The sequence below is a fragment of the Arachis hypogaea genome, chromosome 6 (genome assembly GCF_003086295.3).
Source record: "Arachis hypogaea cultivar Tifrunner chromosome 6, arahy.Tifrunner.gnm2.J5K5, whole genome shotgun sequence".
NCBI classification, from domain to species: domain Eukaryota; kingdom Viridiplantae; phylum Streptophyta; class Magnoliopsida; order Fabales; family Fabaceae; genus Arachis; species Arachis hypogaea.
Genome location: NC_092041.1, coordinates 89,969,120 through 89,985,516, shown reverse-complemented (window position 1 = coordinate 89,985,516; position 16,397 = coordinate 89,969,120). Strand labels below are relative to the sequence as shown.

At 35.9% G+C, this 16,397-nt stretch overlaps 1 protein-coding gene and 2 long non-coding RNA genes across 3 annotated transcripts; 1 reads left to right on the top strand and 2 right to left on the bottom strand.

The window, feature by feature from the left end:
• The first annotated feature begins 630 nt into the window (after positions 1-630).
• On the top strand, positions 631-4,899 carry LOC112696885 (beta-glucuronosyltransferase GlcAT14A). Its single transcript, XM_025749816.3, has 4 exons — positions 631-1,448; positions 1,612-1,687; positions 1,778-1,893; positions 4,267-4,899. Exons 1-4 carry the CDS (start codon positions 950-952, stop codon positions 4,785-4,787), a joined length of 1,212 nt encoding a protein of 403 aa, XP_025605601.1. The 5' UTR covers positions 631-949; the 3' UTR covers positions 4,788-4,899.
• Positions 4,900-7,657: 2,758 nt separating this feature from the next.
• LOC140173477 (uncharacterized) lies at positions 7,658-9,516 on the bottom strand. Its single transcript, XR_011862451.1, has 2 exons — positions 9,161-9,516; positions 7,658-7,981 (listed from the first exon to the last, which is right to left on the bottom strand). It is a non-coding gene; the product is annotated as an uncharacterized lncRNA (long non-coding RNA).
• A 2,861-nt stretch (positions 9,517-12,377) lies between these two features.
• LOC140173366 (uncharacterized) lies at positions 12,378-14,176 on the bottom strand. The gene is made up of 2 exons (XR_011861994.1): positions 13,876-14,176; positions 12,378-12,696 (listed from the first exon to the last, which is right to left on the bottom strand). It is a non-coding gene; the product is annotated as an uncharacterized lncRNA (long non-coding RNA).
• Positions 14,177-16,397: the final 2,221 nt, after the last annotated feature.

The window sequence follows — 16,397 nt, the reverse complement described above, 5'->3', positions numbered from 1 at the left end:
AAGCATCGAAATCTCTTGCAGGTACCACCCCCTACTTCTTCAAGAGAAACTCGGACGGCGGCACCTCGATACCAGCAAAAGTCAGACGTTGTCTCAAAACCTCACATTTAAACCAAAAAACAACTCAATTTCAAGTAACCCTCATAATAAGTTCCCAAATTAATAAAATAAAAAGAAAAAGAAACTCATTATTTACAAAAGAAAAATATAATTTACTCACAAATAATGTGTTATTTTATCATATCCAATGATCTTTTAATTTTTGATCATCTAATTTCATTTGTTCAATAATCACTAGATATTATTGTTAACATATGATTGAAGCATAAAATCCCCCTCTAGGCAATTGATGAGACATGATAACCTTATGTCATTTTCATCAATTTCTTGCCACATGCACACGCACTTACAGAATCACAATCACTTACATGCCCATGAGTTGCAAATGTATCAAAATCAAAGGACATTATTGTAACTAAATCAAAAAGGCTCAAATGTACTCTAACAAGGAACATCCATCCACTTTACTAGGAAGTGGGCACAGAATATGAACTGCTACCTCTTCTTTTGACATAGCAACTGCCAACTAGCATGCCATTAAATAGTAGTTCTTATATAAAGTGCAAAAATGCACTAACCAGAATATAAAACTTGAGGTCTCAACTTAGTGACAAATGTAGACCTTGAGTTCAAAGAAAAGAACCATTACTATTCATTGAAATGAAATGAAATGAAATGTAAGCCACAATATTCCTAGTTCCCCAAAACATTTTAATAAAATAATAATTTATCTTCATAGTTCACACTATAAACCAAAAGCTCCCAAATATTAATCATTGAACTTCATAACAACCTCTTCCTCTTAATTACTCAAGCTCCCAACTTCGGTTCCCACTTTTCTCTTCTACAAAGTTTCAATTTTTATATTTCCGTTGCAATTTTCTCTCAAATGGGTATCAAAATCTTCATGGTTTCCTTCATTGTAACCTCAATATTTCTCATTTTCTTCTACATCCCCATAAGACTAACCACACCAATATCTAACAGCAGAAACTACTTCAATGCAATCAAATCCATCAACAACAACAACAACAACAGAACATACCCAGTTACATTTGCCTACTTGATCTCTGCATCAAAAGGGGATTTTGTGAAGCTCAAGAGATTGATGAAGGTTCTGTACCACCCAGGGAACTACTACTTGATTCACATGGATTATGGGGCACCACAAATTGAACACAAGAAAGTTGCAGAATTTGTGGCCAATGAACCTGTGTTTGGTGAAGTTGGGAATGTTTGGGTTGTTGGGAAACCCAATTTGGTGACATATAGGGGACCAACAATGCTTGCAACGACCCTTCATGCCATGGCAATGCTTCTTAGGATCTGTCACTGGGATTGGTTTATTAATCTTAGTGCTTCTGATTATCCTTTGGTAACACAAGATGGTATGGTGAGTGGCCTTAATTAAAGTGCTGTGTCAAATTTTATGTTATATTTTTTCTGTTATTTCATAAGTATTATTTGCATAATTATACTCCTTACCCTTAGTCCTTTTTGTTCATTGTTGTTGATTTGCATATGTTGATGATTACTATGAATTTTTTTCAGATCTGATTCAAGCTTTTAGTGAGGTACCAAGGGATATCAATTTTGTACAGCATAGCAGTCGCTTGGGTTGGAAATTGTAAGTAGCTTTGTTGATTTATTAGAGTTTTGTGGTTTGTTTCTAAATTATTCTAACTTTTTTTGCTTTTTTTTAATACCCTTTTTTCAGTAATAAGAGAGGGAAGCCTATGATTATAGACCCGGGTCTATATAGCCTTAATAAATCAGAAATTTGGTGGGTCATTAAGCAAAGGAGTCTCCCAACATCTTTTAAACTCTACACAGGTTGGTATTTTTTGTTTTACTGTTACTTTGCCTTTCATTCTCTATTCTTATTATTCTGGGTTTTGTTATTAGTAATGATAATATACTTAATTTTATATTGTTCATTAAACATACACACACATTCTTATTAATGGATTTGGTGTGATTAGGATCAGATATAATATCCCATCTAATAGTAATTAAGATATGAATCAAACCATTTTTTTATGCTAATATGATGTGTGGTTATGAATCTTATTTAAATGGCTTAGATCAGGACGATGTGAAAAACTCTGAAACCTGAATAGTTGTAGCCACAAGTTGTCCTTTTAAATATTCATATGGTGCAAATAAAACTGCAAATTGCAATGATCAATTAAGATCATAATTATTTTCATGGGGTTAAGGCCCTTAGTTATTTATATAGTTATATTTTACATCTTATCTCTATTTTTAAATATTTTTCTTCCCTCTTGTCTTTACTTATTGGTGCGTATAATATCATTCTACATTTCATGTCATTAGCTTAGCAAATTTTGGATTAGAGCAATATTTTCTACATTATAAAGGTCAACATTTGCTTAACAATGATGTAAAACAAAGCAACAAAAACACCTGAACCTATAGAGTTATATAGGTAGTGATTGGATTTAGGGTTAAAGAGTTTAAATATTATACAACTATTATTAAAGAGTTGTGGATGGTACCAAATTGTCCTAGTCAGATCTTGGCAATTGGTCATGGTCATGGATGCTTGGTAATTATTAATTAAATGGTTGGTGGTGGTGCTAGCTGTTCATGGATTTGAAGAATCACATGTGGCTTCAACAACAACTTTACCATACCTTTGTCGGTTGAGTGTAATTATATTGAGTGAAACCCCACACCTCCTATCACTTATCAACCACCAAACAATTTAATAGTATCTCTTCTTAACTATTATCATGATTAATTAATTCTTGGATAACTCTTAAACTTTGGGGGATGCACATGTTCATGTGTGACATATGACAATTCACTTCTAAATTTTTAGACTAAATATCAAACTTGTAAAGAGAGAAGTTAACTACATCTTCTTGAGATTGCAAAATACAAATGGCATCCACATCATTGAAGAGCTGCTGTCTGTTGTGTGCAGTGTGAGGTGTCCACTATTTCTTGTTTGATACACATGCAACCATAGATGCCTTATTACTTATTACTTTTAGAGCTGTTTTGATTCCACCAATACACGTGCCTTCTTTCTCAAATCTCAATAGAGGACCATAGTGAAATTTGTATTTGGATTTTTTTTTGTATTTTTATCAAAGATAGAAAGACTCGAACTCACGACCTTTTAGGTGAGTATGAGGAGATTATGTCATTAACTCATTGGCAAAATTTGTGTTTAGATAGCTTCGTTAGAAAAATACTATATCACCAATAATAAATTTTATAATTTTTAGTCAATACTTTTAAGTTCTAAATACTAATTTTAAATCCTAAACTTTTAAAAATAAAGTATTACATTAAATATTGACTAATATTGATAAAATGTATTGGCTCTTAACATTTCTCAATTCTCTGTTTTAGTTGCGAATTTAAAATTTGCAAGTAATGTGAGCGAACAACATTATAGCAGCCAATTTTAGTCAACAGTATAACAAGTTGCCTAACAAATCCTGTATAAAACATACTAAAGAGGAGCTTTTATTAATTTTAAACTTTGAATATTTTTTTTAATTCAGTTTCGAATGTTTTTATTTTTAAGAATTTTAGATTTTTTTTCTTATATTAAATATTAGCTGCAATGTTGGTTGTGTAATGTTGACTGTCAAAATTTTCTTTTATCAACATAAGATGACATCTCTTAATGGTGTTTAGCATTGCACTACATTATTTGAATATTGTCTGAGATAGAAATATAGAAATACAAAGATAGTAAATATATAAACCCGTTTGGTTGTGAAGACAAAGCATAACTTTTTCTGCCGCAAGAGAAATTACAGAAAACTAACCTTTAGTTAGCTAACATTAACCGTTTTCTGTCTACTTCTAAAAATGCTCATTTTTGAGAATTTAGGGTTTAGAATTTACAGTTGATGATTTAGGATCTAGAATCTAAAATAAACAAAATAATTTGAAACAACATTGGCTTATGTGAATGAAAAAGGTTGGCTTTCTATTACTCGTCCCGAAAATAGTTCAGATAATAGGGACAAATCTCTTTTTTCTTTTTTTCTTTTTATTTTAATTTCAAAGACAGAATTCAATGCAGTCTTCACTCTTGAGACATAATATTGTATTATACTTTTAAAGATGCATGACATATAATCTATATTTGTGACATATATGTTGAATCAACTAACTTGATTAATTAACAATGTTCTTCGGAAATGGCGAAAACAATTTCAGGTTCAGCATGGACAATACTATCAAGATCATTTTCAGAGTATTGCATTATGGGCTGGGAAAATTTGCCAAGGACCCTTCTCCTTTACTACACTAACTTCGTGTCGTCGCCGGAAGGATACTTCCAAACGGTCATATGCAACTCTCATGACTACAAGAACACCACTGCTAACCATGACCTTCATTACATCACTTGGGACAATCCTCCGAAACAGCATCCGAGGTCTCTAGGGCTGCGAGATTTCCGGAAAATGGTTATGAGTAGCCGTCCGTTCGCCAGAAAGTTCAAGCGGAATGACCTTGTCCTCGATAAGATTGATAGAGAGCTTTTGAAGAGACATCATGGGCAATTTTCTTTTGGTGGATGGTGTTCATCAAAGAGTGATGGAATTCATAGAACATGTTCAGGTTTGAGGAGTGAGAATTATGGTGTGCTCAACCCTGGTCCGGGATCAAGAAGGTTGAAGAGTTTGATAACAAAACTTCTAAACGAAAGATTTTTTCACAAACAGCAGTGCAAGTAAACCATTGATTTATTCTTTTTTCCTTATAGGTTTATACAATTGCTCACTTGTAAAGACCATATTCTAAATTTGGTTATGATTTAATCGATCATTTTCTTTTTCTTTTTTGCAACTTGAAGTTTTATTTGTAAAATTTATCTTGATGAATACTAGAGAATAGAACACCAAACAAATAGCAGCAAGAATTGATAGTAGTTATTGCTCAAAAGAAGTTACCTGTGTAGGATCTTCTTAGGAGGGACCTAGACTTTTGTCAATTCAGATTTCCGAATCAGATGGGGAGTGGTGTAGTCTAACAATCGAGTTAGTTTAAGTTCAAGAGCTATTAAGATTAAGATTAGATAGCATACCTTTCGAGTGGGTGTTTCACCCAATATTTATAAGAGTAATGTGTCTTCACTTGAGGCCTAGTTCTCCTACACAGTATAATCTCTTTTTTGGTTGGGAGCTCCATTTAAGAGTCTGTCGCTGGCCAATGGGTTGCTACATGTACAAAGCGAGATTCGAACTCCCGACACTTACTTAAGTGGACGAGTGAGCTGACCACTCGACCAATCTAGTTCTATCCATTTAAAACCTTACACCATAATCTAACATAGGAGCAGTGCCATGGCTCAAAATTAGATCCTTCTTTATTTGTTGAAAAACATTGTGATAGAGATTTATTTCGTTGCCATATAAAATCCATATTTGCCATTTGCATTTATCTTGGACCTAATCAAATTTCATGGTTTGAAAACTCATCCTATATTTGTAACAACCTGAGAAATTTCCTCCTTACAGCAATCCAATTCTCTGCATAAAAGGTAAAGCACTTTGAGCTTGGTATCTACATTTGTTGAAAGAGATCATGTACTAAGCATCAAATGGTAACGATATATAGTTGACTTTGAAGGGAAAAGTAATAGAATTAGTATAGTTGAGCTTAGCAAATTGGTAGAGTAACATTAGTCTTTTACAAATCCACATGTTCATCCTATTTTTTCATTGAATTCATTCGTAATTTGTATACATTCGTACCCACAATCATCAATCCACTTAAATCTTACAAACACATATTCCCAAGGCATTACACAACTGTACATCATTCATATTATTGCACGTACGATAAGAACAAGCTAAATAGCATGATATGTTCAATGAACGTGTTGCTGCCCCTCAGTGTGAGAGATTATATTCCGTGACAAACTCGCGGTCTTTTCCGCCAAGAACTTGATGAGTTTTAGGGAACAAGGGATGTTAAAGATTTGGTCAAAATAGATTCGGTGTTATCAATTTGTTAGGTGTAGCTTACCAGTAACTACTGTTTTGTTTCCGTTTTTGTTTGACCGAACTGAGTCTTTTTATCTTGTCTATGTTACTTCTTTTGTATACTTTTATTTTTATAATATAGAAGACAAATATTTTATATATCTCACTTCTTATCAATTACATTTAAAATAAAGAGTAAACTACCATTTGTACTCATGAAAGTTGAAGACGCTGACACATCTACCCATAAAAAAAGAAATTACCATTTGTACCCATAAAACACGAGTTTTATATAACAAAATTATTCAAACACTAAAAAATCACATAAAAACCTCAAATTACCCTTATCATCATCTGCAACATCTTTTCTCCTCCACCACCACCACCACCATCACTAACCCCATCCCCTCTCTCTCTCTCTCTCTCCTTCCATATTCTGAGCTCGTCGCCACTGCCAGAGTCCGTCAACTCTGCCAACTTCTTTCTCTCTCTCTCTCTCTCTCTCTCTCTCTCTTCCCTTCTATATTTTGCTTCTCTCTCTTTTCTACTTCTTTGAAGGTTGCGTGATGTAGGTTTAGTGGTCTCTGAACTTGTAAACTGGGAAAGAGCGGGTGGAACCGCGGACTGGACAGGGGCTGGAGCTCTGTGTCAACGAGAGATGGAGGGCTAGCTGGAACGGGTTAGGACAACGGTAGCGATCAGGCAATGACGGCGGCTCTAGGGTTGCGAAAGGCGGCGAAAACAGAAGGCGACGGTGGTCTTGGAATCGCGAAGGCGAGGCGAGGGAAAGAAGAAGAAAGAGAGAGGGAAAGGGTGGAGGAGGAAAGAAAGGGGGAAAGGATGCAGCGGCAGCGAGTGGAGGTTGGGTGGGACTTGACGACGCCAGCGATTGTTGAGTGCTGCGGCGGTGGTTACGCAGAGGATCAGAGAAGGAAACAGGGGTGAGAAGAGGCGAGAGAGAGGAAGAAGAGAGAAAATCGAGTGAGGGGGCAAAAGCTTGGTGGTCGCCGGTGGTGGTGCAGTGGTTTGAGACAATTATTTTTTCTATTGTTGTTGTTGTTGTTGTTGTTGTTGCTTTATGTGAAGAAGATGATAATAAGGTATAGTGGTGGTGGTAGTGATGGTAGTGATGAAGGAAATGAGGTGGTGGTGCCTTTGAACTCAAAGTTTAGCTCAGGCAAGGACGAGACAGGGAAGGAGAGAAGGAGGGGTGGATGATGCGGATGATGATAAGGGTAATTTGGGATTTTTATGTGATTTTTAGTGTTTGGATTATTTTGTTATATGGAACTCATGTTTTATGGGTACAAATGGTAATTTTCTTTTTTATGGGTAGATGTGTCAGCGTTTTCAACTTTCGTGTGTAGAAATGATTGTTACTCTAAAATAAAAGATAAAGAATATATAAAAAGTGTATATGTGTAACACCCTACCACACAGGGCCTTACGCTTAAGTCGTAAAGCAGAGGTAGCAAGGTATTACGACTTCTAAAAGAAAAGGATATGTATATAGATATAGTTGAATGAAGTCATATCTAGGAGCCTTGAAGAACAAGCTAAAAAAATCGATAAACAGAAAATCGTGACACACTCGCATGGATATTCGTAAAACGGACAGGTAAAATCGAAAGATAACTGAACACATATATATACATATCAGAGTTCCAAAACTCAGATAGCAAGCTCCAGACTCGACCTGCGAAGCTAAGGCCGACCAGAGTATATAATTATGTATATATACAACCCAAAATAAAACTCAAACCACAAAATAAACCTCTGTATCTCCAAGTCGACCTCTAGGAGGGACAAAACACAAAATATACATGCGGAGATTCTATAAACATATATACATAGCCTAAAACAAAATATGACAGTCCAAAAGACAGTTCTTCGCTCGTAAGGAGGATACCCAAATGCTCAACGAGGTGTCTCTCGACCTGCATCTGAAAAACAACAACATAGTATGGGATGAGAACTGGAGGTTCTCAGTATGGTAAAGGTGCCCGCATAGTTAATATAAAAGGTCTCGGGAAAGCCAGAGGCATTCCTAAAACTTCAACACTCAGATTTCAGCTTAAGAATTCAACTAAACCGGAAGTTAGGTAAATTGTCTAAGGTATTCTAGTTTTGAATCTAACTTTAACCCAACATTCTACTTTCTGTCACTTCTAATCCTCTGAATCACTGGTGGAACAACCCTCGTCATTCCTTCGCCAGACAAGGGGCCTCTTAATTACATAGACAAACATTACAGACAAGGAAAACACAAATAGAGAAGCATTTACAGCAAGTAGAACAAGTAGCAGATAAGTAGAATTTAACAGTTAAACAAACTAAAGCAATGCACACCCAAACAAAGCAAACAAATGCATATGATGTATGCCTGTCCTATGGCTGATGAGTCTCATCTGTCGGTTATACAGCCAACCCGACAAGTCCAGGTAGTTAACCATTGGACAGTCCCTCTGTGTGCGCATCCCCAAGCTCAATAATATTCCATGGAGTTAAACTCCAAGCTCAAATATAATATTCCATGGAGTTACACTTCAAGCTCAATAATATAGTATTCCATAGAGATGAACTCCAAGCTCAATAATATAGTATTCCATGGAGACGAACTCCAAGCTCAAATATAATATTCAATATTAATATATATATATGCATGCTCATGGGGGAATCCGGGGAGTTAAAGTGCCCGGTCACATCTTGCGACAGAGGGTCAACAAATAGTCTCAAATACACAAGCCACATAATAATCTCTTTCCCTTTTAAAATGTTACCTCAAATCAAAACTCCAATTCTTAAAGAAATTTTGGCAACATCTCCTCTAAGACTCAAATTTCTGCCACCCTTCAAGGGTCCCAACTATCAAACCAAACACCTCTCAGTCACTCAAATCATTTCCAGTAACAAATTATTTCATAATCAAACAAATACCAATATTAAATCTTTTTCCAAACCGACCAACTTCAACAGCAAATTATTAACAACAGCTGAACCACACATTCTATTCCATATACACAATCCATCAATTATACATTCAGTCCATTCCTATCTTAGGGTCTTTTAGCCTGAGTTTTCACGTGACATTAAATGTTAACTACGAGAAACCAAAACCATACCTTCGTACGGAATCAAAATATTCAAAGCTCTGGAGAAGCTTTCTGACCGAGCTATCAAAGAAGAAAACGTCCAGAATCGTCTTTGTCTCCTAAAACTCTCGTTGGCCAAATCCAAAGAAAAGATGAGCTACGTCATTGTCAACTTTCACTAATCAAAAATGGTATCAACGTGTAAAGGAGGAGGTTACGAATAGTTTCACCGGATTAAATTTTTGATTGGAGTTACAGATTGCAAGAAATCGAAGCCAAAAGTTTGGAGGGATTTACGTTCTCACGCTTCTCTCTTGGTCACTCTTCTCTCTCGCCACTCCTTCCTTCATATACTATATATATGTATTTGGCGGCAGACAATCATAACTAGATATTTCATATGTGTATACGCATATAATAGCTTTCCTTAAGTAAATGGCCACCGCCTTTTATATATATATATATATATATATATATATATATATATATATATATATATATATATATGCGCATATAATAATAATAATAATAATAATAATAATAATATATACAATCATAATGCGTAATGATAGTAATGATATATATGTAGCTTAATGTAAAACATAAACCGCCTTTTGTTTTCATACTTTATTATAATAATAATAATAATAATAATAATAATAATAATAATAATAATAAACGTAATAATAGTAATAATAATAGTCACATAGTGAATATAATAACAATAATAAATACATAATACTAGAGAGTAAAATTATATAAATTTATAGTACATATAATACTCATGAGAATTATATCCAATGTTTATAATAATAATAATAATAATTTGATTAAATTTAAATTATTATAAAATCAGTTCAATTACTGATAATAAAAATAATTTTCTAAAAATAAGGAACTCTAATTTTATAAAATAAATTATAACTTATTTATATTTATATTTTTAAAATTGAGGGTTGCTACATCCTATCCACCTTATAAAAATTTTCGTCCTCGAAAATTGATATAAAATGGAAGAGACTCATACTAATGTAACTTCCCTTCTTAAACATGTCAAAGAAAAACAGAAAGATTTGATATGTTTAGTTTGCAAATTCAGGATATTCTTATGGCTTAAAAGTCTACGCAAAGCGGAATATACAAGATAAACTCGATGCAGAAAGGTTATAAGGCAGGTTGGTATTGGAACGACGGGTTTATCGCTTCTAATACTCGCTTCATCTAGCTCCCAGGTTCTGCTGATTCTAATGGTGTCACCTTTCGTAATTCAATCGAAACTGGTTCAGCCTCTGACACTAAATCTATCACAACTTACTCTTTCTCTTGACACATAACCGATTATCAATTACGGGTTCAACCTATGTCATGCCTCTTCCTCATAACTTACCATCTCTGGGTTTCAGGTAACTGTCCCGCACAACTCTCAACATTTCCGGTTCTTTATGTATAACTTAAGTTGTATACTCAAAATAATTCAACCCACTACTGCTGCGCCACTCTTATTATTATTCTCCAAGAATTTAGTCACTTTTCTAGGCTGACCAACTATCGTTCTGTCTCACCATTCGGAGGTTTTTAGTCGATCGCTCAATTGAAAATCACAAGGCTCACAACTCGGTAATGTACTACAATGAATGCTACGTGCTATTTACTACGCAAGGCAGTCAGAAATTTCGATTATCAGTGCGTGATTACCTCTAATCGGAGTATCTGCGGTTCCAGCACCATCCGCTGTCATAGTGAACACGCGTCCCTGATGTTGTGCCTTTCCAGCTTCTTGATTCTTCTTCTTTTCTGGACAATTCCAAGACAAATGCCCAGCTTCACCACAGTAATAGCATACACCTAAACCAGCCCTGCACGGAGTATTCGGGTGGTACTTTCCACACCTCCTACAAGTTAAATCATTCGGTGGGGTCTGAGCTTGCTTTCCTTTGCCTCTTCCCTGGCTGTTATTATTACTGAATCTCTGGAAGTTATTCTGACCCAAATGTGGTTGTGGGGTGTAACCGCCTCGCTTAAAATCTTGTCCTCTAGGGGCGAAGTTCCTTCTCTGATCTCTCCTAACAAAAATTCGCTGATCACTCTTATCTGATGTCGCCTTTCTCAGACAATTCTCAGCAACTCTACTTTTATTTACCAGTTCTGAAAACACTCTGATCTCCATTGGTGCAACGAAGCTCAGAATATCACTTCGAAGACCTCCCTCATACTTAATACATTTCCACTCAGCAAAATCATCAGGCGCACCTTGACAAATACGAGAAAAGCGACATAACTCCTCAAACCTGCTAGTATACTCAGCAACAGTCATCTGTCCCTGCTTTAACTGCATCAATTCAAGTTCTTTGGCATTTCTGGCTGAATTAGGAAAGTATTTCTTATAGAACTCTGTTTGGAAAACCTCCCATGGAATCACAGCGCCATCTGGCTGCAGGATACGTGTCCCCCCACCAATGCTGAGCCTCACCCTGCAGCTGATAAGTTCCAAACTCAACCCATTGCTCCTCAGGAACCTGCTGAGCCTGCAGTGCCCGTTCCATAGCTTGAATCCAATTATCTGCATCTGTGGGATTTGAGGTTCCCCTAAAGGTCGGAGGGTGAACTTTTAGAAATGTAGCAAGTGTCATGGGACTGTCCTCATCATTATTGTTTCCGTGATTACCCTGGTTTATCTGATTACCCAGTGCCTCGGCTGTCGCCTGCATAGCCGCAGCCATATTTCCCAGGGCAGCCATGAAGTCTACTGGATCATTCCCTGCCGGGCCAGGAGTAACAGTGCCTATCCTACCTCTACCTCGGCCGCGACCGCGTCTGTGAGTCGACATCTGGTCCCTTCATACACCAAACAAGTGATATTAAGTTGATCAGTCTCAATATCGCAAGTCTAATGCTTCAAGTTCCAAATGCATGCTCAAGAACGTTTATGCCACATATATCAATCAGATATCCTAATAGCACATACACACACCCAGAGTATACCCAGAACCATAATCAGTCCATCCCTCAGGCTCTATAGGAACGAACTGCTCTGATACCATAATGTAACACCCTACCACACAGGGCCTTACGCTTAAGTCATAAAGCAGAGGTGGCAAGGTATTACGACTTCTAAAAGAAAAGGATATGTACATAGATATAGTTGAATGAAGTCATATCTAGGAGCCTTGAAGAACAAGCTAAAAAAATCGATAAACAGAAAATCGTGACACACTCGCATGGATATTCGTAAAACGGACAGGTAAAATCGAAAGATAACTGAACACATATATATACATATCAGAGTTCCAAAATTCAGATAGCAAGCTCCAGACTCGACCTGCGAAGCTAAGGCCGACCAGAGTATATAATTATGTATATATACAACCCAAAATAAAACTCAAACCACAAAATAAACCCCTGTATCTCCAAGTCGACCTCTAGGAGGGACAAAACACAAAATATACATGCGGAGATTCTATAAACATATATACATAGCCTAAAACAAAATATGACAGTCCAAAAGACAGTTCTTCGCTCGTAAGGAGGATACCCAAATGCTCAACGAGGTGTCTCTCGACCTGCATCTGAAAAACAACAACATAGTATGTGATGAGAACCGGAGGTTCTCAGTATGGTAAAGGTGTCCGCATAGTTAATATAAAAGGTCTCGGGAAAGCCAGAGGCATTCCTAAAACTTCGACACTCAGATTTCAGCTTAAGAATTCAACTAAATCGGAAGTTAGGTAAATTGTCTAAGGTATTCTAGTTTTGAATCTAACTTTAACCCAACATTCTACTTTCTGTCACTTCTAATCCTCTGAATCACTGGTGGAACAACCCTCGTCATTCCTTCGCCAGACAAAGGGCCTCTTAATTACATAGACAAACATTACAGACAAGGAAAACACAAATAGAGAAGCATTTACAGCAAGTAGAACAAGTAGCAGATAAGTAGAATTTAACAGTTAAACAAACTAAAGCAATGCACACCCAAACAAAGCAAACAAATGCATATGATGTATGCCTGTCCTATGGCTGATGAGTCTCATCTGTCGGTTATACAGCCAACCCGACAAGTCCAGGTAGTTAACCATTGGACAGTCCCTCTGTGTGCGCATCCCCAAGCTCAATAATATTCCATGGAGTTAAACTCCAAGCTCAAATATAATATTCCATGGAGTTACACTTCAAGCTCAATAATATAGTATTCCATAGAGATGAACTCCAAGCTCAATAATATAGTATTGCATGGAGACGAACTCCAAGCTCAAATATAATATTCAATATTAATATATATATATGCATGCCCATGGGGGAATCCGGGGAGTTAAAGTGCCCGGTCACATCTTGCGACAGAGGGTCAACAAATAGTCTCAAATACACAAGCCACATAATAATCTCTTTCCCTTTTAAAATGTTACCTCAAATCAAAACTCCAATTCTTAAAGAAATTTTGGCAATATCTCCTCTAAGACTCAAATTTCTGCCACCCTTCAAGGGTCCCAACTATCAAACCAAACACCTCTCAGTCACTCAAATCATTTCCAGTAACAAATTATTTCATAATCAAACAAATACCAATATTAAATCTTTTTCCAAACCGACCAACTTCAACAGCAAATTATTAACAACAGCTGAACCACACATTCTATTCCATATACACAATCCATCAATTATACATTCAGTCCATTCCTATCTTAGGGTCTTTTAGCCTGAGTTGTCACGTGACATTAAATGTTAACTACGAGAAACCAAAACCATACCTTCGTACGGAATCAAAATATTCAAAGCTCTGGAGAAGCTTTCTGACCGAGCTATCAAAGAAGAAAACGTCTAGAATCGTCTTTGTCTCCTAAAACTCTCGTTGGCCAAATCCAAAGAAAAGATGAGCTACGTCATTGTCAACTTTCACTAATCAAAAATGGTATTAACGTGTAAAGGAGGAGGTTACGAATAGTTTTACCGGATTAAATTTTTGATTGGAGTTACAGATTGCAAGAAATCGAAGCCAAAAGTTTGGAGGGATTTACGTTCTCACGCTTCTCTCTCGGTCACTCTTCTCTCTCGCCACTCCTTCTTTCATATACTATATATATGTATATGGCGGCAGACAATCATAACTAGATATTTCATATGTGTATACGCATATAATAGCTTTCCTTAAGTAAATGGCCACCGCCTTATATATATATATATATATATATATATATATATATATATATATATATATATATATATATATGCGCATATAATAATAATAATAATAATAATAATAATAATAATAATAATAATATATGCAATCATAATGCGTAATGATAGTAATGATATATATGTAGCTTAATGTAAAACATAAACCGCCTTTTGTTTTCATACTTTATAATTAATAATAATAATAATAATAATAATAATAATAATAATAATAATAATAATAATAATAATAAACGTAATAATAGTAATAATAATAGTCACATAGTGAATATAATAACAATAATAAATACATAATACTAGAGAGTAAAATTATATAAACTTATAGTACATATAATACTCATGAGAATTATATCCAATGTTTATAATAATAATAATAATAATAATAATTTGATTAAATTTAAATTATTATAAAATCAGTTCAATTACTGATAATAAAAATAATTTTCTAAAAATAAGGAACTTTAATTTTATAAAATAAATTATAACTTATTTATATTTATATTTTTAAAATTGAGGGTTGCTACATCCTATCCACCTTATAAAAATTTTCGTCCTCGAAAATTGATATAAAATGGAAGAGACTCATACTAACGTAACTTCCCTTCTTAAACATGTCAAAGAAAAACAGAAAGATTTGACATGTTTAGTTTGTAAATTCAGGATATTCTTATGGCTTAAAAGTCTACGCAAAGCGGAATATACAAGATAAACTCGATGCAGAAAGGTTATAAGGCAGGTTGGTATTGGAACGACGGGTTTATCGCTTCTAATACTCGCTTCATCTAGCTCCCAGGTTCTGCTGATTCTAATGGTGTCACCTTTCGTAATTCAATCGAAACTGGTTCAGCCTCTGACACTAAATCTATCACAACTTACTCTTTCTCTTGACACATAACCGATTATCAATTACGGGTTTAACCTATGTCATGCCTCTTCCTCATAACTTACCATCTCTGGGTTTCAGGTAACTGTCCCGCACAACTCTCAACATTTCCGGTTCTTTATGTATAACTTAAGTTGTATACTCAAAATAATTCAACCCACTACTGCTGCGCCACTCTTATTATTATTCTCCAAGAATTTAGTCACTTTTCTAGGCTGACCAACTATCGTTCTGTCTCACCATTCGGAGGTTTTTAGTCGATCGCTCAATTGAAAATCACAAGGCTCACAACTCGGTAATGTACTACAATGAATGCTACGTGCTATTTACTACGCAAGGCAGTCAGAAATTTCGATTATCAGTGCGTGATTACCTCTAATCGGAGTATCTGCGGTTCCAGCACCATCCGCTGTCATAGTGAACACGCGTCCCTGATGTTGTGCCTTTCCAGCTTCTTGATTCTTCTTCTTTTCTGGACAATTCCAAGACAAATGCCCAGCTTCACCACAGTAATAGCATACACCTAAACCAGCCCTGCACGGAGTATTCGGGTGGTACTTTCCACACCTCCTACAAGTTAAATCATTCGGTGGGGTCTGAGCTTGCTTTCCTTTGCCTCTTCCCTGGCTGTTATTATTACTGAATCTCTGGAAGTTATTCTGACCCAAATGTGGTTGTGGGGTGTAACCGCCTCGCTTAAAATCTTGTCCTCTAGGGGCGAAGTTCCTTCCCTGATCTCTCCTAACAAAAATTCGCTGATCACTCTTATCTGATGTCGCCTTTCTCAGACAATTCTCAGCAACTCTACTTTTATTTACCAGTTCTGAAAACACTCTGATCTCCATTGGTGCAACGAAGCTCAGAATATCACTTCGAAGACCTCCCTCATACTTAATACATTTCCACTCAGCAAAATCATCAGGCGCACCTTGACAAATACGAGAAAAGCGGCATAACTCCTCAAACCTGCTAGTATACTCAGTAACAGTCATCTGTCTCTGCTTTAACTGCATCAATTCAAGTTCTTTGGCATTTCTGGCTGAATTAGGAAAGTATTTCTTATAGAACTCTGTTTGGAAAACCTCCCAAGGAATCACAGCGCCATCGGGCTGCAGGATACGTCGTGTCCCCTGCCACCAATGTTGAGCCTCACCCTGCAGCTGATAAGTTCCAAACTCAACCCATTGCTCCTCA